This window comes from Nipponia nippon, unplaced genomic scaffold (genome assembly GCF_047370975.1).
Source record: "Nipponia nippon isolate SJK-2023a ecotype South Korea unplaced genomic scaffold, ASM4737097v1 scaffold_1, whole genome shotgun sequence".
In the NCBI taxonomy this organism is placed as follows: domain Eukaryota; kingdom Metazoa; phylum Chordata; class Aves; order Pelecaniformes; family Threskiornithidae; genus Nipponia; species Nipponia nippon.
The window spans coordinates 47,975,918-48,000,567 of record NW_028262290.1 but is presented as its reverse complement, the minus strand read 5'-3'; the positions used below and the strand labels follow the sequence as shown (position 1 = coordinate 48,000,567).

The window sequence follows — 24,650 nt, the reverse complement described above, 5'->3', positions numbered from 1 at the left end:
CTTGAAAATGGAGTAAAAGGATGTTACAAAATGCAGAGAGGGTTTGTCTGACATAGTTCATGATGTGAACAAAGTTAGCGCAACGTACTTAAGTTGGCATGACAAGAGTCATACAAGCATTCATAGCATGTCCATGCTGTAGCACATGCCCCATCAAAGAGTATGGGAAAAAACAAGAAAATAGTCTAGAAAATGGGGTAGTAAAAGGACTCTCTAGAAAACGTTACATTCATAAATCCAGTACAACAACAGTACTGTCAGAGGGCTTCACGCAAGCAGCTCTAGAGGCCTGTAAATGTACAATGCACAGGTACTGCTTCCAAGGTGATTTCCAAGGTATTGATTTCAGCGCTGTTTTCTCCCCGCACAACCACCTTTACTGGCTTCTTACTGGCCTGTCTCACTTTTGCTTGGAGGTTGCTCTCCAGGGACACAGTTTCTTGAGGAGGGCATTCCATAGAGTTTAGCATCTCCTGGCAGCATTTTGGATAGCTTTGAAAGCATTCAAAAGTATCACTGTGCTTTTCACGGGGGAAATAAGGACATTCTTCCACAATTGGCAGAGAATTACATCTGGATTCATTTTTGCCCTTAAATGTTCTCAGGCTGGTGTTCAAAGTTGATCTGTAGTTCTGCGGTGCCTTGACATAAAAACAACTCCTGATGCATAGCTGTTGAAGAACTGCGAAATCTTTGGCGATGGTGTTTCGGAAATTGGGCTTCAGGAGGAGATAGATAACTGGATTGTAGAGTGTGGAGAACTTTGCAAAGACAGCGGGCACAGCAAAGGCTAATGGAGGAATCTTATCTATTGATCCAAAAGCTGCCCACATGGCGATGATGGCATAAGGGCTCCAGGTAGCAAAAAATCCAATGCACACAGCGACACTCAGCTTGCAGAGAAAAGGAGAAAACAGTGAGTTAAAAAATTGCATGCATGAGAAAAATAGTCACCAAAATAGTACATGCATAAAAATAGCACTTGATTGAACCTCCTTGTTAAAAGTCTCCCCGAGTCTTCCATCATACTTCAACTGCTCTCCAAATGCGTATTTTTCTAGCAACTTAATTCTGTCTAAAACTTACTTCTACCTGAAACTTTCAGAGTTAAAATGTATCAGCTCCTACATTTCTCATCCTTGTCTCTAAAGTGCCATGAAAACTCTTTTTAGACCAAAAAGGAAGACAACCTAAAGAAAAATATACCATTCTGGGGAAACACTTGTCTGTATTGCAAAGCAATTCCTATCTACTGTCTAATTCATGAGTAATACTGGTTTTCCTGGCTACAGTATGTCTTCCATAATTTTCCTGTTAGTGCTCAACTGGAGCCACAAACAGGCACCTGACAGCAGAAATCCCAATTAATCCTGAAGGTGAACGAAACTAGTGAATTTAAGTTAACTCCTACTGCACAATTGTTTGTTTTTATAAACTCTATGAAGAAAGCTTTGGTAGGCCTTTTAAAAAAAAAAAAAAACACAAAAAACAAAAACAAAACAAAACAAACACCAATGAAAACAACAGGTTTGTTGTACAAATTATCACAGAGATATGTAAAATGCAAGAACAAATATTGGATCTGCAATAAACATAAACCTCAAAAAATCTAAAGTAAACTGTAGGCATCAGCATATATAGAAAGACTAGCCTGCTAGGCATCTTTCTAAGCAGTGTTTATAACTGAAGTGCACACATATTTTAAAGACAGAAACAAGAATATTCATGCTCTTGAACCTTCACAAGTCCATTCTTGCCAAAAGTATGTATTTCCAAATAAGGAAGACAGTAGAGAATCCACTCAATTTAGAGTAGTATTGGATCCAAGGGACAGAAGAAAATACATAAGGAAAGTACTTTTGTTTTCAGCTTCTAATTGTGCCACCTGCCTGAGCTGCCCTCTGCAAGTGGGAGTACAGAGCTGCTAACTGGCTCAGTTAACTGCAAATCCACCACTTTTCTCAGTGAGGCTCTGGCTATAGATTCAAGGTTGCAAAAACCATGAGGTTTTTTATGAGGAGAGATGACATTGTTGTGTTCAGACTGAGAATGAAAGAGGCCCTGAGCACTAACACGCATTAGACTCTTTTAAGGCATAGACAGCTCCTCCAAATGCTATTATTTTCTCCCTAAGTTTAATAGTCTCACAAAGTTTATTTTGCAAGAAGAAATGCATGGTGATTGCCAAGAAATATATACCATGAGTTTTATGAGGATTGTCTGTGGCATTTAACTGGTTTTTCTATTAGGCTAAAATCTGTTTATGAATTTGCATATCTCTCTAGAAAGCCATCCACTGTAATAATAGTGGCACAGGAGAAATTTTCTATTTATGGGTGACAACCATTTAGAGCTCTAACCTTTTGGAACTCACGTAAAGTCCGAAGTTAGAGTCATTTGACAGAATTGAGAAACAAGGTATTTTGACAAAATGAGACTAGTTAAGAAATGATGAAGAGGCAAATCCACAAGATGGGGTGAACTTAATTTTTCTCTTTGTTCCCATAGCATTCTATTTCTTTACATCAGCTGAAGGTCTGGCTCTATCTATGGATATGCTGGTGCCAGATGCATGGGTTTTTTAATCCTCAACTGTCCATGGCCAGTATTCAAGACTGAAACTAAAAGCAGTCTCTGTGGCAAGTAATATGCCTTGGCCCTTTAGAATCACATTCAGAAGAAATGGACATTAGAATCAATTGGTGCATTTCCCAGATGACTTATTTATGGTAGCAATTAATCTTTGGGATTGCCATAGGCTTTACATTGTTCCTATGAAAAGACATTTGGCACATATTTTCAAGGAGCTCTCAACCAGCTTCCCAAACTGCATCAATACAGTTTCTAGGGCAAGGAGGGAATTAATCTTGCATAACTTGAATTATCCAAAAACTTATAAGCTAAATCTAAGCCAGTCTAGGTTCTTTATAATGTCAAAGAAAAGAGAGACATATCCCCTGAACATAACTGATATCATTCAAAGATCTATGTTTAAAACAGATGTGATGGATTGCTCTCAGGTCTTTGTCACTGACAATTTTGAGGATGTACTGCAGACTTTTAGTGGAGCACATTTAGACAAAAGGAACCCCCTTTGAGATATTTAAGTGTATCAATTGTACATATAGGTACATGAACTTAGAAAGAGACTTTGTTATTATTATTTATATTGTCATGCCACATATTGAGAAGTCTGGAGTTTAATACAACAGAGCTCAAAAGGACTTAACACCCTCTGCCTATGGTAAGAAGTTTCAAGCCAGGTGCTTGATGAAGTACCTCCATCTCCTTAAGATCAATAGAATAACCAACATGGTTCCAAGAAGACAGGTATGAGTAGTAGGCTAACCAGTGATGCTAACACAAGATGGCAAATAACAGAGATTTTCATATGCACAACAAAACAGGAAAATTTTAATGAAGCGGATATGGGGCAACTTTGTGAGCCCTCACAAAAAATTCACCAAAGGGCCAAACCAAAGGACACCTTTGCATTTTTGTGGGCAAACAAGAACAACAGCAGAACTGCATAAGGACAACAAATGGGGGAACATTGCATAGGCACAGTATGCTTTCAAAGGCATGTCCTTTAGTACACACTCTTGGAGACATGGTGTATTTGTAAAATCGTATCTTATCTACCTCCGAAATACTACGCATGCAAGCTGCAGTGGTCAATTTTCCTAAAATGATCAGAAAAAGATTATTGCAGGTACACTGTTCCAGTAAAAACAGAGAGGCAACGAAGCACAACTAGTCAGCCATAATAAGGGGTTTCAATTACCTGCACATAAACTGGTCAAAGATAACAGAAAAGTTTTGAAAGCAAAATAATCTTTTCCACAAGCTCTTTCACTGTAAGGACAGAGAACTTGTGCGTGAGCATTCCTTTTTTCCTGTTGGTTCATATTTCAACTTTGCTGATGATTTCCAAAAAACTTTCTTAAATCAGTGCACAATACAGTAGCCAAAGGTTACCTAAAAACGTAAGCAGCAGGATAGAAACAAAGCAACATTGGTTCTGTAACTCAAGGCTCAATAACCAACTAGAATTCCGTGAATATGTCAGAAAACATACTTTACTTCCGCCTCAGGTAGGTTATTTCCAATGATGAGTTCATTTTACCCCAGAAACCATTGTTCAGAATAACTGATCTGTACATTCATTCTTTTATTTCATTTAATTAACTCACAAAGGCCACACATCAACTACATGCACCAAGGAGAACTGTTCATAAGTAAATATGACTTTCACACTACGAGACAGGTCAACTACCCCATTTCACTACATCACTGTGTGATTGATTCAATTATCTTTACGCTATACTTGATGGACAGATGTCAGTTCTGGCCTTGGATTTTCTCCTGTGAAGGTGATACCACCTGAGGCAGCAGTCACCTGTGCATCACTGCACAATGAGACCCAGGGATGACAACAGGCATGCTGGACTATAGCCCAGCCTTTTCATAATTTCACTCTAGACTTGAGCCCAGCATCTCTCATTAAAGTGAAGAAGAGAGATATTGCCTAATTTTAGCCTCAGTCTATAATACACAGCTGCTAAAATTTCAGTAACAGTAAACCAAGCCTGTATAGAACACAAGAAAATCCAGCATAAACTTGTGTGGCTGATTAAGGAACAATGTGATGATGTGACTTAGAAAAATATGTGCAGGCCTCATATAAAGGCATAAAAAAATTTAGTTGTTGTCGTGATTTAACCCCAGCCAGCAACTAAGCCCCACACAGCTGCTCGCTCACTCCCCCACCGGCGGGATGGGGGAGAGAATCGGAAGGGTAAAAGGGGAAAACTCGTGGATTGAGATAAGAACAGTTTAATAACTGAAGTAAAATAAAAATAGAACAGTAGTAATAGTAATGATAATAATAATAAAAACAAATAATAATAATACAATAGTAATACAAAGCAAGTGATACACTGTACAGGTTGCTCACCACCCGCCAACCGATGCCCAGCCTGTCCCCGAGCAACGATCCCTGCCCCCCGGCCAACTCCCCCAGTTTGTATACTGGGCATGATGCCATACGGTATGGAATAGCCCTTTGGCCGGTCTGGGTCAGCTGTCCTGGCTGTGCCCCCTCCCAGCTTCTTGTGCACCTGGCAGAGCACAGGAAGCTGAAAAGTCCTTGACCAGTGTAAGCACTGCTTAGCAACTACTTAGCAACAACTTAGCACTACTTAGCAAGAACCAAAGCATCAGTGTGTTATCAACATTGTTCTTATCCTAAACCCAAAACACAGGCCCATACGGGCTACCAAGAAGAAAATTAACTCTATCCCAGGTGAAACTAGGACAGTTGTTATGGAAACTATTCCAAAAGGCACTAAGTAACTCATTACAGTTTGTAGCAAGTACAATCAAAGGTCTATGATCCAAAATCCCTTAGTGTTAATAGGAAGATGATTTTAATGAACTATAATGGACTCTCTGTAATGTCTTTATTTTATCATGGAAACAGAGAGAAGAGCAGCTTCAGCTCTGTGAGTTATCTTTTCATAACTGCACATATCCATGAAATTTCTAACACTTTTTCTTATCAAAGTGACGATCAAGTGTCCTGTTGTTGCCCTGCAATAATATGAATAAGAGGCAATGCCTTCTTCCCACATCTTGCAAGCCAGATTTTTATTTTAATTATTTGTATTTCTACTCAAAGAGCTCACTGACCAGAAGAATCCCTACAGTCTTGTCCATCATACAGGGACGTAAGAAAAATACTATCACAGGATACATAGCATGCCCTATACACCCAGCACCCATTCTGACTGGGAAGTTTGACATAACTTATGTAGTTTGCCAAGGATAAATCATTTCATAAAATGTAAAAATTCATATATATGTAGGCACATACAGCAATATAATAATTTCCCAAGGTAAGGTAAGAAATAAGTCACCCTTGCTCTGCCTCTTAGCCTACACAGGACTCTATCATAGCTTGTGAACAATATTATATGGCTTAGGAGAGTTTTCAAAAATCTTTTTAAACTTTGCCATTGTGTGTAGGCAAATCCTATATACAAAAACCTTCTTAAAAATATCTCCTGGAGAAGCAAATAAACACAATTACAAATTAAAAAAAATTTCTTTGTGTCTGTAAATCAAGCAAAAGGATATTGTTCACATACCAAATATAACAGTAGGTGACACTGCTCAGAAATTTACTGGCAAAAGCCTCTCTTGGGGAATTACAATTGAACTGGAACATGGGAAAACACGAGAAGTTTACAAGAGCTCCACAACAAAGAACACAAGTTACAGAGGATATTTTTCCATTACAGGTAAATATAAAAAGAAAATAGGTGTTCTCCACTTGCAGCATTAAGTCCTCTTTGTAGTTAGATCTTCAGCTGGTATATGTCAGTTCATTCATGCAGACTGGAACAAGCCCTGGCTGTTAGCACAAGTGAAGGATCTGATTCAACTATTTCAAACTAGATGTTTATTGGAGTACGTATTGAATAAGACAAGGTGAATTCAGCTTGTTGACACATTTAAGTAAATGATGTTTTCCAGGACTGAACCACTGGTGAGATCCCTGATGCAATGACACTCAGCCAGTCACCCAGGCACAAAGAGGCAGCAGTACCTTGATGTCAGCCTACCAGAAACAAAGTTCTGTTACTTGTTCCCATGAAATAAATGAAAACTATGCACATGTACAAATCTTTCACAGCTTCCCGCTTAGGATTACTGTAAGCTTCTTTAGTAAGAAATATCTTATTTGAATCCTTGTTGTCTGACTTCTATTTCTAACTTCTAGAGTCTGAGTTGTGGAGCTATTTTGCCCCATGTTTTTAATAGAAAATGACTCATTTCCACATGCAAAAGCATGTATATATTTGTGTACATGCATACTAAAATTATGCATTCATATCCTGTAATTGTACATGCAAAATCCTGTGGAATATCTAAACTTGTTAAAAAAAAAAAAAAAAAAGCTTTTTTTCTCAGGCATCTCTAATCATGCTTGCAAAGGAATGTGTGGTTTTGCATGTCCAGTCCAGATTTCTCAATCTGTCCATCAAGTTCATAAAAATTAGAACTAGAAACACAATGGACCAACCATGCTTGATACATTCAACAATCAAATTCTGAAACTACTGATGTTTTTTCACCCCCCATCAAGGAAAGTATTTATCACTTCCAATCTGCTTCCAAATAACAGTGTCTTCTGGCCTGTGGAGAATTACCAACATCCAGAAACAGATTTCCAGATTTGCATTTCTACTGTACAGGAACCAGCACAGAATGTACCAGTCATTCTCCTCATTTTTTTGCTCTCATCTTTCCCTTAACACAGTCACCAAGGTAATTTGCATTAAACTACCCATATTGTAAAGCATTACTCATTATAATTAAGAGAAAGTACATGAAGAATGAGAGCATGTGTATTACAAAAAGTCTATTTGTCTATACATTTAATAACTGGTGTGAAGCATTATTTCACAGTTATCTTCCAGGCAGGTTTCTAGCAACTGAAAGGATTTTAAAAGCCTTGTAGGTAGTCCTAGTATGAACTGGTCAGCCATGTTCAAAAAATCCAAACATATCATATGCCTCAACAGCATTTTCTAAAAGTGAACTAACATGTAAGTGTCTGGTCTGCAGTGCTGCAAGTCTGAATCATTGCTCATCTTTCTCAGAACGGTTCCCACAGGTTGGGTGCGGTTTGTTCTGGCCAGGATAAAGAGACGCAAAGCATGATTACTGCAAAAGTGGCATCAGTGAGTGTCACCCCGAACCTCATGTATTTTTGTATCCTGAGGAATTATCTTGGCAGGGTGGACTGCTTGCATTAGATAACATAAAATATAGAAATGTTGTGAATCGTAGGACTTTTCTCAATAATAACTTCAGCCTAGACTGCAGGCCACTACTCCAGATTTAATCAGAAGCCAGACACCTCACTGGTCAAATTTATGCCCTTAGTAAGGCAAACAGATTTGACATCACAGCCACTGAACAGAGGAATTAAGATTGACAATCACTAGAACATGTTAAGATCCTGCTAAGCATGGTATAAAAGCATCAGCATGAGAAAAGTCAATCTAATCTTTCATCATCCTTCATTTAGTACCAGACTGCACTAAGAAGAGCATTGCAGGCTTGGGGACAGGATGGGGCACTGTCATGGTAGGGGTGGCAACAGGCCAATAGGCTACCTGACACTGGCAGTTCTCTTGCTGGAAAACGAAGGTGCTATCACTCATTTTCCTACTTAAACTACACAGACATAAAGCTTTCTCCTGCACGGTGTTACTCAGCCAAGAGCAGCTTGCAAAGAAAAATTAACGCCCAGAACCAATCCCCAGCACTCCAGCCATGTTAGAAAGGGGCTTCATCTAACAACTAACACATAGTACCAGGAGATATGTCCTGGACAAAAAGACTGGGTTTTATAGTCTCATTGGCTAAACTGCTAAATAAAATAAGATCAGGGACCACTGTCTGGATCTAGCACAGACTAGTCACCTCCACACTGCATAGTGTTGGGCCTTGGATCTCACCAGCATTCTCTTGTGGTGTCTTGGTGGGCTTAAGACATAATTATTGGGGGTTCAGTGTACTTTTTTTCAGTTCAAAGTGTTTTTATTGCATGAAAGAGAGTATTTGTTGCATAACCTAGGAAGGGGTGTTAGGATCATGTTAGACTGCAGATGCTGCTGGGATAATACTAGCAAACTGTACAAGAGGAAACTGGTACAAGACAAATGTGCCACAGTCTTGCCCATACCACCTTTTAGGAACAGTCCCTGGTTTGCGCTATCATCCAGGCATGGGTAAAAAACACACAAGGGAGCATGCTAACAACTAAGCAACAGGGCCACCAGTGGGCCAGTGCTTGTGATCCTTGGCTTTTTTTCTTTGACAATACAGAAATTACCACTGTTCCCTGCTACAACTCCTCAGATTCATCTGCTTTTATCTGCTGCCTTTTGTTTCCTAATTTGATAGGAAGACATTTGGGTTCCCAGTTTTCTGGGTCTGCACTCCTACCAGCTCCTTTGCATTCTAGTGACATTTATTTCCACAACAAAATAATTTTCATATACTCCAAAATTCAAGGAAACAGATGGGTACCTTACACCTGTGATACTAGGCTGCCCTAAGGATTCAAGACTGTTTACATCAACCAGTATTTCAAATAACAAGTGAAGATTTTAATATAGGCAAAAAATTATGAATGTTAAGATATTAGGAGTCATTGCTGATCATTTTCTTACCTTGTCATAGCCCAGCATGGAGCTATAACTGCAAACTTCTAATAAATGCCACGTTTAGATAACAGTATAATTACATAGTGGGCTTGCTTTTTAATTATAAAATATATAAATATTGAATTATCTATATATCTGTCATGTAGTGCGTAATTTCAGCAAGCTTTAGTGGAGACCATGTAGATGCTTTAGATTATTCAGTCCTTAGCATCTACAGCTGAGCACATATGTCACTATTTTAGCACCTGCCTACAATTACAGACTCAAGAGCTGACAGTGTGTCAATTATCTGCAAATTCCACTAAATCAGTACAGGCTGCAGATCTTCAACCAGCCTGAAGAACTCCTGTTTAGGTCTCCAAATATAATGTAGTTGCTTCAATGTAACAGCCAACCTCTACGTTTAAAAATTCCATCTACAGAAGAATAATATTGTCCAGAAATATGCACAGAATTTGAGAATATATTATGAGAGTTGTGTAATATTTTTTTCATTACACTTTACCCTCACTCTAAAGAACTCCCTTGGGACTCCGATGAATATTTGCTATATCAACACATTCACTATAGCAAAGAAGATTTAGCAAATTCTTCTATTAGACAATAAACTGACTAAAAAATATTCACTTTCAACTGATCATTATATACCTGTATGGAGACAACAACATTATTGCTAAGATTGTCAGCATTATCAAGAATATCAGTAAGAAGGAGGAATGTACAGAAGGCACGGAAAGGAGAGTTTCTGGTCAAGTTCAAGACACGTACTTTTGAGTTAGGCCACTTATAAGACCCTGTGCCCTTATGGATCTTTTGCGAAGAGCAGAACGACTGTAGCCTGTAAGCACAACGAGGTAAACCTGCATGCTGTCAGGGCCAGTCCATCCAACACACCTGAGGACAGTACTAGGAACAGGCAGGGAAGGTTTCAGTGTATTCAGCATCTTGCATGTCTGGACTTGAAGTATCTCTATGTACAACAGAGAACCTTGCCGGCATACGCATGTTCCTGGTACAAAACTATTAATAAAGGATACTTCATTGTAATAATAAAGAGAATTTAGAACAGAAAGTTAGAAGTACATTTTCTGCTTCTTAAGAAATATATTGCAAAAAGTTTTTGAATAGGAAGTATTGAGCATTAAAGAATTAGAAGAATCAAGCCTTCCTGAGATGATATCATTTAAATCTAGAGGACAGCATGTTGGCCTTCCTGTGAATCATATATGGTCCGTCATTTTTCTCTTCTGTACAACCTATTGCTTACTTTGGCAGCCAAATTCATTCTTGTCTGCAAAACAGAAAAGAATATTTGCAGCAAGTGCTTAACTATTCTCAATTTATTTATGCAATATGCTTATTGCAGCACAGCCTTAAAAGATTCTCAGTTCCCAGAGGCTGCAAAGGAGAAATGGGCTCTGAGAAGGCAATTAGATAAGGCTATGACAAAGCCAATAAAATGATACTTTCTTCTTTTCTTTCACTTTTAAAGGAATTGCTATGGGTGAAGCTATTCTGCTGAGAATAGAAAGTTTTTCCTACAAATTGTTTCTGACAGGGTAAATGCAACTATTTTCAAAATCTGTGAGATTTAGTCCAAATGCGTTCTTACAAGCAGCAAATTAATTCCACTGACTTTTTATGCCTCAAGGGACTATTACAACCTCTACTTTGTTTTTCTGACAAATAATAAGCCAGTGAGTCAATGCATTGCTAAAATAGAGGAAGAAGTAAAAGAAATTAGAAATTCACAGGCTAAGCTTTGAAAATTCATGTCATGAATTTTACTCCTCCCTTCATTCAACAAAGCACAAAAGAGTAAAAAAAGTAAAAACAGTAAACTACTGTTACAGTACTGTGGTTCAGAAAAAAAAACCAAACCTGATTCATATTGGTGTCTGCTCTAAAAAAAGTCAATGGGCCTCTTTCCAATGATTACTCTGCTCTCAAGACCTTGGAACAGACCTTTGGCTGCATTTTTTTAAGCAATCTGGCATTATTTTGTTCACTTATTCTTTTGTACATACTTAGAGACAGCATCTCACTGTATAGGCTCAGCTTAATGGTGCTGAGTTGTGCAAGATAAAGGTAATTCTTCATCAGCTGTCTTGCTAAAATATGGCAAAAAATATTTTCAATGCCATCTAATTGCTACGGCCCAAAATTTTTTGGTAGCTGTCTATTTATTTTAAAGTGAGTCCTATGATTAGTGCACAGCCTACAAAAAGTACGCATAAATGGATATGCCCTCTCCTGTACTCAGGCACTACTACACATTGCCTGTAGCTCTAAGTAGAAACAATGTTCTAATGTAGCATAAATATTTTATTTAAAATGTGTATATCAGCTATGTGTCTTTAGTGCAATCCATTCTCCTTGCATCACAGACTACCTTGGTTGTCATGTAGATGAGATCATTATATGCATCTTGATGAATGAAATACTTACAAAACTAAACACAATCTCCACTTTTCCTGCCCTAAGGCCACCTAAAGCACACAGGTGAGGAAGATCTAGGCTCTCTTGGAGGAGGCGTTCCAGTGCTAGATTTAGGGACAGATTTCCTCGTCGGGGTTTACACCTACAGAGCATATCCAAAGCTGGTTTCTACCCTCCCTTGTACCCTCAACACAACTTTTTCTGTGTCTCATGATTTGCAAAAGCAAAGTTTTGTTCACAGTCAGCATGCATCACACACAGGGTAAAATCCCAGTGAGCCTCAATGACCAATGGGAGCCACCTGTCCCAGGAGTGCCCAGCACCCACCCCTCTCTGCTGAAATGCCGGGGAGTTCCTAAATTTCACTGAGGATCTCACCAGCGTATCTTAGGCTAGAGGTCTGCATAAAGAGCTATCATAACTTTATTCTCAGAAACCAAGGAGCGCTCAGTGCAATTATGAAAGCTGGGAACAAAGCCTTCTCATTGATCTGGGTGACAGATGATAGCAGGAGAACATAAACATAGCATCAGTGTTCCCATCGCTTGATAGTTTTATTTCTTTTATTTTGATACTATGGTTTCAATCTCCTTTTTGAAGTCCATTTTTCATCAAAATATGGAAACCAGTACTAAGAGGCCACCATTTTTTTCTTTAGTGCCTTCCTAGGACACCAGGGATCTGTGCACCCCAGAGCAAGATCTAATAAACAGTGTGCCACAGAGAAACCACTGTTTCTCCGAAATTTCTGAGAAGCACAGTCACTACAGTAATGTCTGAACAGGACAAAGGATGCTACCCCTCTGAGCCAACTAGCTCAGCTGGCACGGAGCATGATGGAGGAATTGGTTCTTGTCCCTTGATGCAGCCCTTCATCACCTAAGATCTGCTAGTTCATCCACCACCATCTGCCAAGGTGCTGCCTGTCCCCCACAGTGGCGCACAAAGATGAAGACAGGTTCCTACAAATCACCTGTCCCTTCTCCTTACTGAATTTATGTTAGCCAGGTAACATGGACCCCAAACTCAGCCTCTGGATCCTTGAAGACTGCAAGACTCACACACCCAATCTCATGGACTGGTCTCTGGCAAGGCTCATCTAGCTCTTCCTTCAAATCCTGCAAGAGCAGAAAACTGCAGACTGTCTCTCTGTGCAAACTTTGCTGAGTATTCAGGTCACCATAAGTACCATACCAAAGCCTGGAGACAGAAATATGAGGAAGCAGAGGCTAATGGGCTAAGCACCAGGCAAAGCAAGAGTGGTTCCTGAATTTGAGTCTTGCAGGGTTCCTGAATTTGAGTCTTGCAGCTAATTATGACTACACTGGTGGCCTTAGTTTGGTAGTTTAACCTTGCTCCAGTTCTCATCGGTAAAGGAAATATTGGCCATAACTTCCCATCTTGCAGAGTTTTACTGTACATTGAAGTCATGAAACTAGCTAGCTAAACACTCTGCAGACTGGTAGTTTACTGACCTGTAAAGCCAAGGCATATTGCAATTGTATCTTGCAAAATATTCCAAAGCAATGATGGCAAAGTCTGAAAAGCAACAGACAAGAACAACCGATGCTATTATTCCTACACCAGGAGGAAAGGAATTAAAATGGTATGCATCAGGCTGTAACAGAAGTCTGATGAACTTGGGATGACTAGAGGCTATCTCACACCCTTGATCTGTCCTCTTTTGCCTCTGTAAACCTTTTCTGGGTTTAAAAAAAAATGTTGCCCAAGATGCCTGGAAACTTCATAGGACGTGCGTATCTGGAAAGCCTAGGATGCAGCGGTGATAACTATAAATGAACTAGTCAAATGAGATCACACAAAAATGAAGGCAACTTTGTTGAAAGGTCTAAAGCATTATCGAAGAGTTTTTCTGATCTGAGCCATGCTTACATAGGAATCTAAAAGCACTTCTTTCACTTTTCAGTATTATAAATGTCTATGCTGCACAAAAGTAAAAGCCAACCATAAATGTGATCATCTGTATTTATTAAAGTAATAGAATCTCAGTTTCACATTCTCCCCAAATGAAATGTCTGTATTCTTCCATAGCAAGTCTTGACAGTAAGACACATTCAACACGTTATCAGTCAACCAGATTCTCCCATGCTTGCCAAAAATCCGATTGCCTCCAACTCAAATCAATAAATATTATACGGTCAATAGTGTAAGCAATGTAACTGTAAGTTTGGCATTGGCTGTTTGTGTCTTCATGCAGATTCTCTCCCTTCACATGCATTTAGAAACAGCACACAGACCACTAATCGCCAAATGGCTTTGAAATGCCTGCAGCAAACTGCAATGCTGCTGTGCCTTACAACAAAAGCATCTATTTAAGGTGGACAAAATCAAGAAAGGCATTGAACAGCTGTAATTCTTCTTTCACTTCAGGAGTAGATTTACCCATTACAATTAATTATTCAGATTTAGCATCTTGTATTCTAAACTGTAGGTCTTCTTTGAAGAGTAACCTTTATCCAATTTGATTTCCATTGTATTTCCTATTATGCTCATAGATCTTTCCACCTGCAATTAGCCACAGCTTTCAAGATTGCTTGTACCAGTGGATATATAATACTTCCAGTTTCAGAGCAGTGCGACATCCTCCATTAATGTTGGTGGTAAAATTTCTATTAATTTAACAAAAAAATAATTTAATGAGGATTAAAAAAACCCAAGCACTATGTCCATGTATTCTAGAAACCCAATTTAAGACCAATTAACCTCCATGGTGTGCAGATTTGTGTTGTTTTTCTAGAAATCATTGCATTCCATACTAAGAACAAAATCACGTTCTTCAATAAACAATATTAGAAGAGAGATGTGAATTATTCCACCTTCTCCTTTTCAGCCAAATGATACTTCAGTGTTTTAAATCAAGTACTTCAAAGGTATCACAAATTACAGCCACAAGGAAATACAAGTTGAGTACCAGGAGTTTTGTCCAAGGTCACACACAAAGTCTGAATCAGAACAAAAACTGAACACAATATCCCAGGCCAAAGGCTTACCCCTCATGATTTAAATTGTATGTACTGCAGGCAATTCACAGATGGTATTTGGACAAATATTTGATGAGACATGAAGTTACACTCATGGTGGTTTTGCTCCTGCAACATCTAGGGGGAACTAGGATGTGTTTCTGAAATGGCTTAATCCCAAGGAACTCCTGGAGAAGAGGGAATTTTCTACATCTCTACTTGCATTCATAATATTTATCTGTCTTATCTATATGCTCAGAGCATGTTTTCTCCAGAAGCTGGCAAGCCTATGCACCTATGAAGAGATCACATGAGAACAATAATGTCCTCCGTATGCATTATAATTGATTTTTATGGCACTATATAATCATAAAAGCAATATCAGCAGTTAGCCAACCTTGCCAATTCACAAGCACAAAAGCACTAATGGCACTATACAGTGCCCATTACATTTTCTAAAAGTCTTGCTATCGTCACTCTAAAATAGCACAGAAAAAAACACTGCAGACAGATCTTTTAACATGGGAAAGAGATTAGTGATAGCAAATGTAATCTGTATTTTATTGTTCTTTTTTTCTTACAAAAATATTCAATTACTAATAAACAAATAGACTAAAGTGGGCCTAAATTGAACACTATGACCTAGTTATGCTAATACAATTTAGGAAAGAGATAGCCACTTAGTGTGCAGGGCAGTACAGATTAAAGCAAACTGCAGGCACTTGGGGAACCTTTACGCTTGCAGAGGAACCTGTGGCATTTTCTTAGAGCCTTAAGGCATAGGCAGCTGCCAAGCAAGAGCTTCCATAATCATATTTCTGGGCTTAGCTGGATTCTTAAGTGTCTAAGTCCCACTTTAAGTGCCAAAAAAATTTTCCAGATTTAGCTTTTCAAGACTGAAGCAATGTCCAAGCACTTCAGCTGAAGCTGGATCAGATGGTAGAGGCAGAGGTCAAACCTGACCAGGACTCCTAAGTTACAGTGACCTGATGTCAGAGGCAGGATGGAAAAGGCCAGAGGAAGAATGGGCGATAAATTGTCTCTAATTTGACAGGTGCTACAAGGTAGGCTGTATTGCAGCTCAAATCCAGCAGGAAGAAATACAGTTCAACAAATACTCATTCCAGCTACACCACAAAATTGACATATTTGGGGTGGATTGTTTTAGCAGAGTTTCTTAAGAAAAAGACAAACCAAAAATATCTCTTCTCTCCTCTCCTCTCTGCTTTTATGAGTTTGACTTAAACCATCCTCTTAGCAGGTGTCTCCAAGGGATTATCATGTATAACTGGTTGTTGTTTGTATTCTTATTCCAGGGTGAGACTCTCTGCAGATAAGCAGTCTCAGAATAACTAAAAGAGTTTACAATCTAACAGTGAAGATCAGAGCAATTTTGAGGAGAAAAAATCAGGGAATAAAAAGAAGAAATGCTTGTCAGTACATGACTGTGTTCCAGCAGCTCAACCAATATCACCCTCTATGACATATCAGTGTGACTTTTTGTGTTAACATCACAAAGGAAATTTTGAAGGAGATATTGTTTTCCTTTTGCCAGTGTTTATTAGAAGGAACTCGTAAGAATGGCAAGTAGCATTGAACATGCATGCACATTTCTGAGTGCTGTGAGCATACAGTGTAACCAGCATCTTGGTCTCACTGAACAGGAGTATAGAAGTCTATTAGGATAAGCTATGAAGAGTCTTAAAAGTTAATTAAAGAGTTAAAGGATAGTATCTTGTAGTCAAATTAAAGACTTAAGAAAATGAATGTCTACTGAATATCCAGGAGTAGAGGAGGAATATACTTAAGACCTTTAGTTGGGAAATGTTCCATCTAAGAGTTATTACAAAGAAGGAGTAGGTAAGACATGGACATAACTCTTTAGTTCTTAAACTGCTTGGACTGAGGAAGATATTTAGGTTACAAGACCATGTAGTAGACAGAAGGATGCTGTTTCCTATGGTGGTCAAAACCAAGGTACTCAAAGGGAGAGACAGGGCAGATTAAGATGTCTAGTGCAGCTACACTGCACTTGGTAATCTGAAGAAAGATGTCAGAGAGAGACCAAGTCTGTTAGCATGAAAAAGAGAAAGCAGATCATCTATACAGAAGATCTGGGAGATATCCAATTGTATTTGCAAATGAGAGCATCCATATTTCTGAACAGAGAAAGAAGATAAGGACTAAAGATGACTCCAAGCAAGAAATTGAAGGGTGGTGAGGAAGATACTTAGAAGGACATGCCAAACAATAACTAGAGAAATGAGAGAAGGATTCATTGAAATCAAGAACAAACAAGTATTTTCTCACCGGAGATAATTAACAGAGTCAAGCAGTAACACTCATGTCTTTCAAGAGGTATATTATCTAAGGTGTGAACCACACCTAATGTTAGCTGCAAAGTTCCTCTTTTTATTTTTTTTGGTGTATTAAAAAAAACAGATGCTGATCTCCTGGAAAGGACAGAGACAAGGATAGTTCAGAAGCAGAAAACAATTTCCACAACAAATACTGCGACCACAGGTTTAATTTTACTGCATAAGCTAGTGAAACACAAACTTTCAGAGGTTTTGATTCAAAAAGTATTTACAGCAATACACTTTTCTATGACTTTTGTCCTTTGTTCAGTTATAAACAAGAGAATTTTGATCTCTGCACTACTATTTAAAATCTTTAATGATATAAAGTTTAAGCCTGGATCTCCTCAGATGTTTGTAGCTGGGCAAACAGAATTTACTCACTCAAAACCAGACTGGCTTTCATAAGCCAGTCCAAGAGCATGAGACCCAAACTCACTTCTACACAGTGCTCCGATTTTTAACCTTCCTTTTGATCAAAAGTCTGAAATCTCAATTTTCACAAATAATGGAGGTATGTGAGCTTAATTATCACCCTCCAGAAACAACACAGCTACTATTTGTATGTTTAGCAACACATTTCCATGCAGTGAATCTGCAAAAGACAATACTGTTTTCTGAAATGAGTATGCGGTAAGGTCCAATTTTCTTTTCCATCTTTATTCCTGCCTCAAGAACTTTCTTGGACCTTAAATGGTGCTGCCCACCTGTGCCAAAAACAGCTTGCCAAAGACTAACTTTCAAATACCTTGACGGTAATGATCTGTGCGTTGCTCATCCTGGCAGGGCCAGAGACGTGCTGTTCCACTGCTTTCCTGGATTCTTTCATAGTTAGCAGAATAAGAGAGTAGGAAGTGACAATTACTCCACAAGGGAGAATAAAACAGAAAACAAAGAGGACTACTGTGTAAGATGTGGCCACAGCATTTACGTTGGTGGAATGCCAGTCAATGCAGCAGGCTGTGCCGTAGGGCTCCGCTCCATATTCTCCCCAGTGAGCTAAGGGAGAACAGGCAAAAATTGCTGCATAAGTCCAAGCACAGGCTATCAAGATTTGTCCATGTTCTCTCCTGAACCTGTTCCCTGGAAGACACAAAACAAGATCAGCATGGTTGCCATGTCTGCGTGGAATTTCCTGTATGCAGGCAGCTGAGCAGGGTAATTAAGAAGGGTAACTTTAACAGGTGTTCAAAATGTTATAGCATATTGAAGGTTTGTAAGAATAGGGCATGGTTCACAACAATTTGCAAAAAAATTAGGTAGCTGAATTCTCTGATGCATGTAGGCTACTTAGCACAACATAAATCTCTATGACTAAATCTCTATCAAAATGTAGCAAAAAACTGAAAAAATTAGTTTATTCAGGCCAGTCGGCTTTCAGATCAGAACTCTTACTCCACGTTTCCAAACTATCACTCTGACTTAAAAGAGCCTAAAAGTAATCAATTGCATATATCTAGCCCTATTGTTAATTATCAATGATCACAGAAATAAGAACTGTTTGACTGGATGTAAAAGATCTCTTCTATAAAAACACTCTCTAGGTTATGCAACCCAGAAATGATGGTCTATGTTCAAATGAAAAATTGAGTAATTTAAGACAGAAACACTAGCTTACCATAAGCTGGAAAACAAATTTTGAGGCAGCACACAGTGCTCAGTAATGTCAGTGTTGAGAGACTGCAGATCCCAAACAGTACCCCACAAAATGCATAGAACAAGCAAATCTGTTTCCCATACAGCCACCTGGCAAATAACCAAGAAAGTTAATTCTTAGATGCTATGCTTCTTTCTTAAATGTAATACTAAATGGTAGAAATATATTTACAGTTGTAGTCTTAAAAATTCAATAAAACTGTATGATTAGATTATTTGTTGGTCAATGATCAACTACAAAAGATATTCTCATTTGAAAAACTTACAGCCAGTAAAGTAATCATGCCCTGCTTTATTTTTATGATTCATATTTAAGCCTTTTTATTTTTATAAAACAAAGCAGTATATCTTAATGATAATCATTTTGAAAAAGAAAAATCTAAATGCTTGTCACTAGTAGGCTTAGGTCATAAAACAGTTTATTATTATTTCTGCTGTCTTTATGTATATGTTTAAAACTAGTTTTCATCAAAATCAACATGTTCTCTTGTGAAGGTTCTTCAGAAGAACAAAAAATTTATCTGAATCACTATACCTCCTCCGTTTCTATTCAGACACCAGCAGTATTTGCAGTAGCAGTTATCAAAAGCCCTGTTCTAGATTTTGAAGACATCGTCTCCATTAGTCAATATATTTAGCAATATTTTAACACAGAAAATAATGTGGTAAAAACTGAGTAATTACTGGACTTTTTTCTTTTCTGGGTTTGTTTGTTTGGTTTTTTTTTATGCCAAAATGAGAGAAAACTAGATGGGAGAAGGTCAGAGATTTTTTCACATCAAACCAAATACATTTTTTCATTTTGGTTAACTGAAAAGAGAAAATTACCCAGGGGTTATGTTGGGTGAGGTGTTCTCCATCTTTTGTTAAACATATTCTACCAAATTACACTATTAAACACACATTTCTAGGTTTCTCAGTAAAGTGTTTTGGGAAGACAAACCAGCGATACATATTCACATCCATACAGTTGCGGGACAGTCTGCAACAACTGGGATAGACCAAAATATTACAAATACCCTCCTATCCCAAACCATGCAGAACAGCTCCTGACAACCAGTTCTGATATTCCTTCACCTTTTCTTATCTAGTTACATTATCTGAAACATTTTCATACTGTCTGGGTTGCACAAATACTATCTGAGGTCTAGGAATGAGTCTCCTAAGCCTCCCAAAATTTAAAAGAAGATCACAAAAAAATAGATCTTGCCCAATGATATGAGGTTGAATTCATGTGGAAAAAGAGAAATGGGGAATGAAGGAAGAAGTTCTAAATTCAGGGTGTTGGCCTAAAAAGTAATCCAGAACATTACATTTCTATGCATCATCACTACCACTGCTTTCAGAGACCTTAAGTAAATTCAGGGTTTTTCTTTTCATGATACCGAATTTCTCTGTCCAACTGAAAAAAAAAAGAAGCATTTCACCATCACTTGAATAATGCTACCCACAAAGAATACAAGCAGTAGGAAGTGGATGTTTGGAAAAAAATCTTCTCAGCCCTGCAGAAATCAAAAAGAGAGTGACCTCAAATAGACACAAACGCTCATTAACACTAGCAGTCCGTAAAGCTGCTGTTACAGAGCATACTTCTCTCAATCCCTCTAATTAATTCCCACTTTTAAGGCACGAAAAGTGGCAGAGTAATTCGGTCTTCGTCACTGACACAGACCTCCAGAGCCTGCAGAGGATGTTAAATAACGCATGCATAGTGAACAAACCTGTGTGAAAGGCTGGAGGTTACAGCTAGAGGGTACAATGTCAGAGTCATACCAAGGTCACTGATGGCAAGGTTAATAATGAAGTATTCTGCTGGTTTCAACAAATTCTTCTTCTTGTAGGAGACATATAGGAGAATACTGTTCCCACACAAGGAGCATATTCCTGCAGAGAAACAAAATATGAAGAAAAAGTTACTCTCAGCCGTCCTTTTTTTCCTTTTTTTTTTCCTGCACAGGAATAATGTGCTGTCATCATAGCTAGCATTTATCAGATAAACTTGTCTCTTTTTTATATTTGTGGTTTTCTCTCTTTGTATTTCGATGTTTTTTGAAATTTTTTTATCATTTTCCTAGTTTCTTCCTGTTTTGTCCATCAAACTATCTACAAAGATCTAATGAATAATTTTATCCATTAAGTTAACTGACCTTCCAAAAAACATTTTTCCTGTAGGAAGCTGGCATTAGTTAAGCCAGACACAATATCCATCTGGCACTGCACACATTTTCCCAGTCTAGAGCTCTCCATTCACTGACCCTTCTTCCTTTCTCTTTGAGGCATTTTCTCAGAGGTGCCTGTTATAGTTCCTAGTCATAATAGGCAATACAGCAAGAATGTTGAATTATGCATGAAAGAGAAAAAATGTAGTTAAGTAATGTCTCTACTGTGTCTAGATAGAACTATTTTCTCTGGGAATGATGCTTTTACTATGAGACCTGCCAAGAAACTTAAGAAGGCTGAAAGTAGTCTAGTAGAAGACAAGCAATTTGCTCTCTGCCTTTAAACTAACAGGATCAAAACCTATGATGGATGCACAAAGTTAGATAAGAGTTAGGTGGCCATCAGTTTAGGTCAGACAACAGTCAAAAACCAGAGTTTTAGGCAGCCTTTTATAGATACACAAGAACAACACTTTCAAATATAAAAGCTTCAGAGGGCCATGAACACAAGAATGCCTAATGAATGGAAGGGCTCCTTAACTAATGCCACGTGAAATCAAGCTGTTGAAGAGACACCAAGTGCTTTTGTGGACCTCCTTGCCTGTTCCTGCATATCTTTGGAAAAAACAACACTTCACCTACAGTATATAGGTAAATATTGATATAGAAATTGAGGTTAACAAGTTGCATAGAGACTGCAAAGTAACATTGGCTTTGGATTATACCCATAAAAGAATATGCCTAATTTAATCATACTCTCATAGGAAAAAATACATAATTTTCCCAAATGTTCTACAGTTTATGATATTTTCTCACAAGGAAATGGCAGATTAGCAAGTAATGTTAGACACTGATACTAAATTCCTTTCCATCACTGATCTCCTTAAGCCCATTTAAGATATTTGTAATTTAAAATCTTCTGGAGAGAGGAAAGATATTCTCCTTGAATTCTTCTCCTGCAAACATGCAACAATTTTGTTCCAAACATTTTTCTTCCAAGACTTAAAAAATATAACAATGAAAACACAGTAAAAAGTAATCATTTTGTTTAAAATTATTATTTCCATTTTCTTTCCACATTTTAATATTTTTCAATGTTTAAATTACATTTCAATCTGATTATCACTTGGTATTTCTAAAAGGACCATTATCTAAGCACAATCAGGTTGGCTGAGGTCAAGGAGCACAGATCATCAGATTATCAGGATATGCTCTCTCACTGTTCCTACTGTAAGATTAATTTTAACCAGAACATAAAACTTGTAGCCACATCAGAGATGTCAGTTATACCAAGTATCTTTGGTGGCTATGCTACAGGAGAGTAAATCATCACACTTCTCCTTAGCAAAAACTCTATTTTATTTTTTGCTTTTATTTCCCATGGTGTCTGTTCTTGTCTGGATTACCAGCTTAAGTCCACATACAGTTTTTTAGCATGCACCAACTGATATCATAGTCACTTTGGGATCTAGTTGACTGTACGGTCAAAGCCATCCCTGTTCACATATGTTTCCGTTGTGAAATTCCTGGAGGGAGAGATGGGAAGAGGTTTTATCTGAAACATTTTTTTTTCCTTTTTAAGCATATATTTTTTCTTTCAAATGTTATGTGCAACTTTTGCAAAATACCACTTACTGCAAACCTCTTTTACATGTTTCCCATTCCTCCTCATATTAGCAAACACTGGAATAAACTGCTTAGTGAGTTCATGGAAAGTTTTTCAGAGCAGGCTTGACAAATTTAGGTCAGGAAGCATATAAAGGGTCAGCAAATGCACTAAATGCTCTATCAGGTTCCCTCCAAGCTCCATTTTCTATGGCCTTGTGAACATACTGCACCTGTTGTCTAAGCAGGGCTCTTCAACAGCTTTGGCACGACTGACAGAGTAGATACTGAAGATACACCCTGAAAAGAGACTCAGTTGTCTGAGCGTGGTTGATTGTCACAGGATCCGGAAAGAGAAAGTTAAAAAGAAAGTTAAGAGGCAACACTATGCTGTATGACTAGCTGAACAAAGATGGGAGAGGAGAACATAGGACAGACATAGATGTAATTTTCACTATTTTATCAGCAGTGTTGTCAGTAAAGAGGTCCGCATCTTATTGTTTTTGGTAACACATAGAAAACACCAAAACCAAAAAATAAAGCTACAGCAGAAAATTTCAAGTCCATCTGGCAGGAGAAGAACAGCATGAGGTTTCTGACGAGAAATTACCTTATTGTTAGCTGAACCAGCTCTGAAAATTCAGGAGTCTCTAAATTGATATGCATTGTCCAGCCAGGCTATAAGCCTCCTTTCAAACTCAGCTATCCATATACAGATACACTCTAAAAGAAATAGGCCTACATTCATTTAAATTTTTCAATCCAAATGTTGAAAAAACATGTTAATCTTTGAAGCCATTAGGATGCCCGTATTCATTGACAGTTAATGGGGATAAAAGACACAGGTTCACTCTTTGTTGGTGCTATATTGATTTTGCAATAATCCCATACTTCAGGGCTAGTATTGGTTGCCTTAGGGAAGGAAAATTCCAAGGAGGATTTTTTTTCCTGTTAGGGCATTCATTTGGCTTCTATGCTTTTCTTTTTCACCATCTTTTGAAGCATCAGACATCAGCTGTGCCTACTGACTGAACTTAGCCAGGGTCACCATTGCTTCCCCAGATGTCTAGGTTGCCTTTCCTGGCCTCTGGCTCATGGTTACATTGACCAGTACCTTTAGGATTGAATCTGGATTTTTCTCCTCAGTCAGACCAGGACTATGGAGGATAAATTTGCCTCATCTTTAACAGCATAGCCACCTCCCCAGAAATCTCGCTTTCTAAGGCAGCGACTGGACATTGCGCATAAACCTGATCTTTCCGGCACCTTTCCTGGACACGTTATAATTATGGCTTTTGGTATTTTACTTCAGGCATTATGAGCAGTCAGGATATCTTGTTCTATGGTTTGCAATGATGTATGGAAGAGATGCTTTGCTGTTTAGATTTAACAACAATCATGCGGGTGCTGAGAACTGCCAGGGCCTCAAAAACCAGCATTCCTGTCCAGCTTTATGTTCCTAATACTGAATAAAGTTTTTGTACCTAACATAAATCACAGGTTAAAAATGTTTTAATGATTTTGCTCTATGCTTTTTTCCCCTTTTTTATGAGAGAAGTTCATCTGTGTCAGAAACAAAATTGACTTTTACAGTCAAGTCTCCTTACCACACCAAATACAGCCAAAGCTCTATAAACACACATACCATGAAATCATACTTACCAAATACCATATAACATATTCCAACAACCATATCAGCTGATTCTGTTATTTTGGACTGGAATGTTGAGTTACCGAAAGATGGGCCCATCTGAAAAACAGAACAGGACACGGTATTAGAATTCCAGTATCCAAGCAGACACCTGTGAGCTCTCTGCAAGGCTATAAGCTGTTTGGTGGGGAAAGGACAGGGAAAATTTAATTTAATTGTATTTTCTGAATTAATAATTAATTTATCTGAATGGAGGATGCAAAGAGGACGGAGCCAGGCTCTTTTCAGTGGTGCCCAGTGCTAGGACAAGAGGCAACGGGCACAAACTGAAACACAGGAGGTTCCCTCTGAACATCAGGAAACTTTTTCGCTGTGAGGGTGACCAAGCACTGGCATAGGTTGCCCAGGGAGGTTGTGGAGTTTCCATCCTTAGAGATACTAAAAAAGGCATCTTGACATGGTCCTGGGCAACTGGCTCCAGGTAGCCCTGCGTGAGGAGGGGGGTTGGACCAGAAGACCTCCAGAAGTCCCTTCCAACCTCAACCATTCTGTGATTCTGT

The 24,650-nt window shown here is 38.3% G+C and overlaps 1 protein-coding gene across 1 annotated transcript; it reads right to left on the bottom strand.

Moving 5' to 3' along the window:
- Nucleotides 1-281: 281 nt before the first annotated feature.
- On the bottom strand, nucleotides 282-24,189 carry LOC104019777 (opsin-5-like). The gene is made up of 5 exons (XM_009473098.2): nucleotides 24,102-24,189; nucleotides 20,397-20,559; nucleotides 18,638-18,765; nucleotides 17,768-18,102; nucleotides 282-893 (listed from the first exon to the last, which is right to left on the bottom strand). The coding sequence occupies exons 1-5, from the start codon at nucleotides 24,187-24,189 to the stop codon at nucleotides 282-284; spliced, it is 1,326 nt and encodes a 441-aa protein (XP_009471373.1).
- Nucleotides 24,190-24,650: the final 461 nt, after the last annotated feature.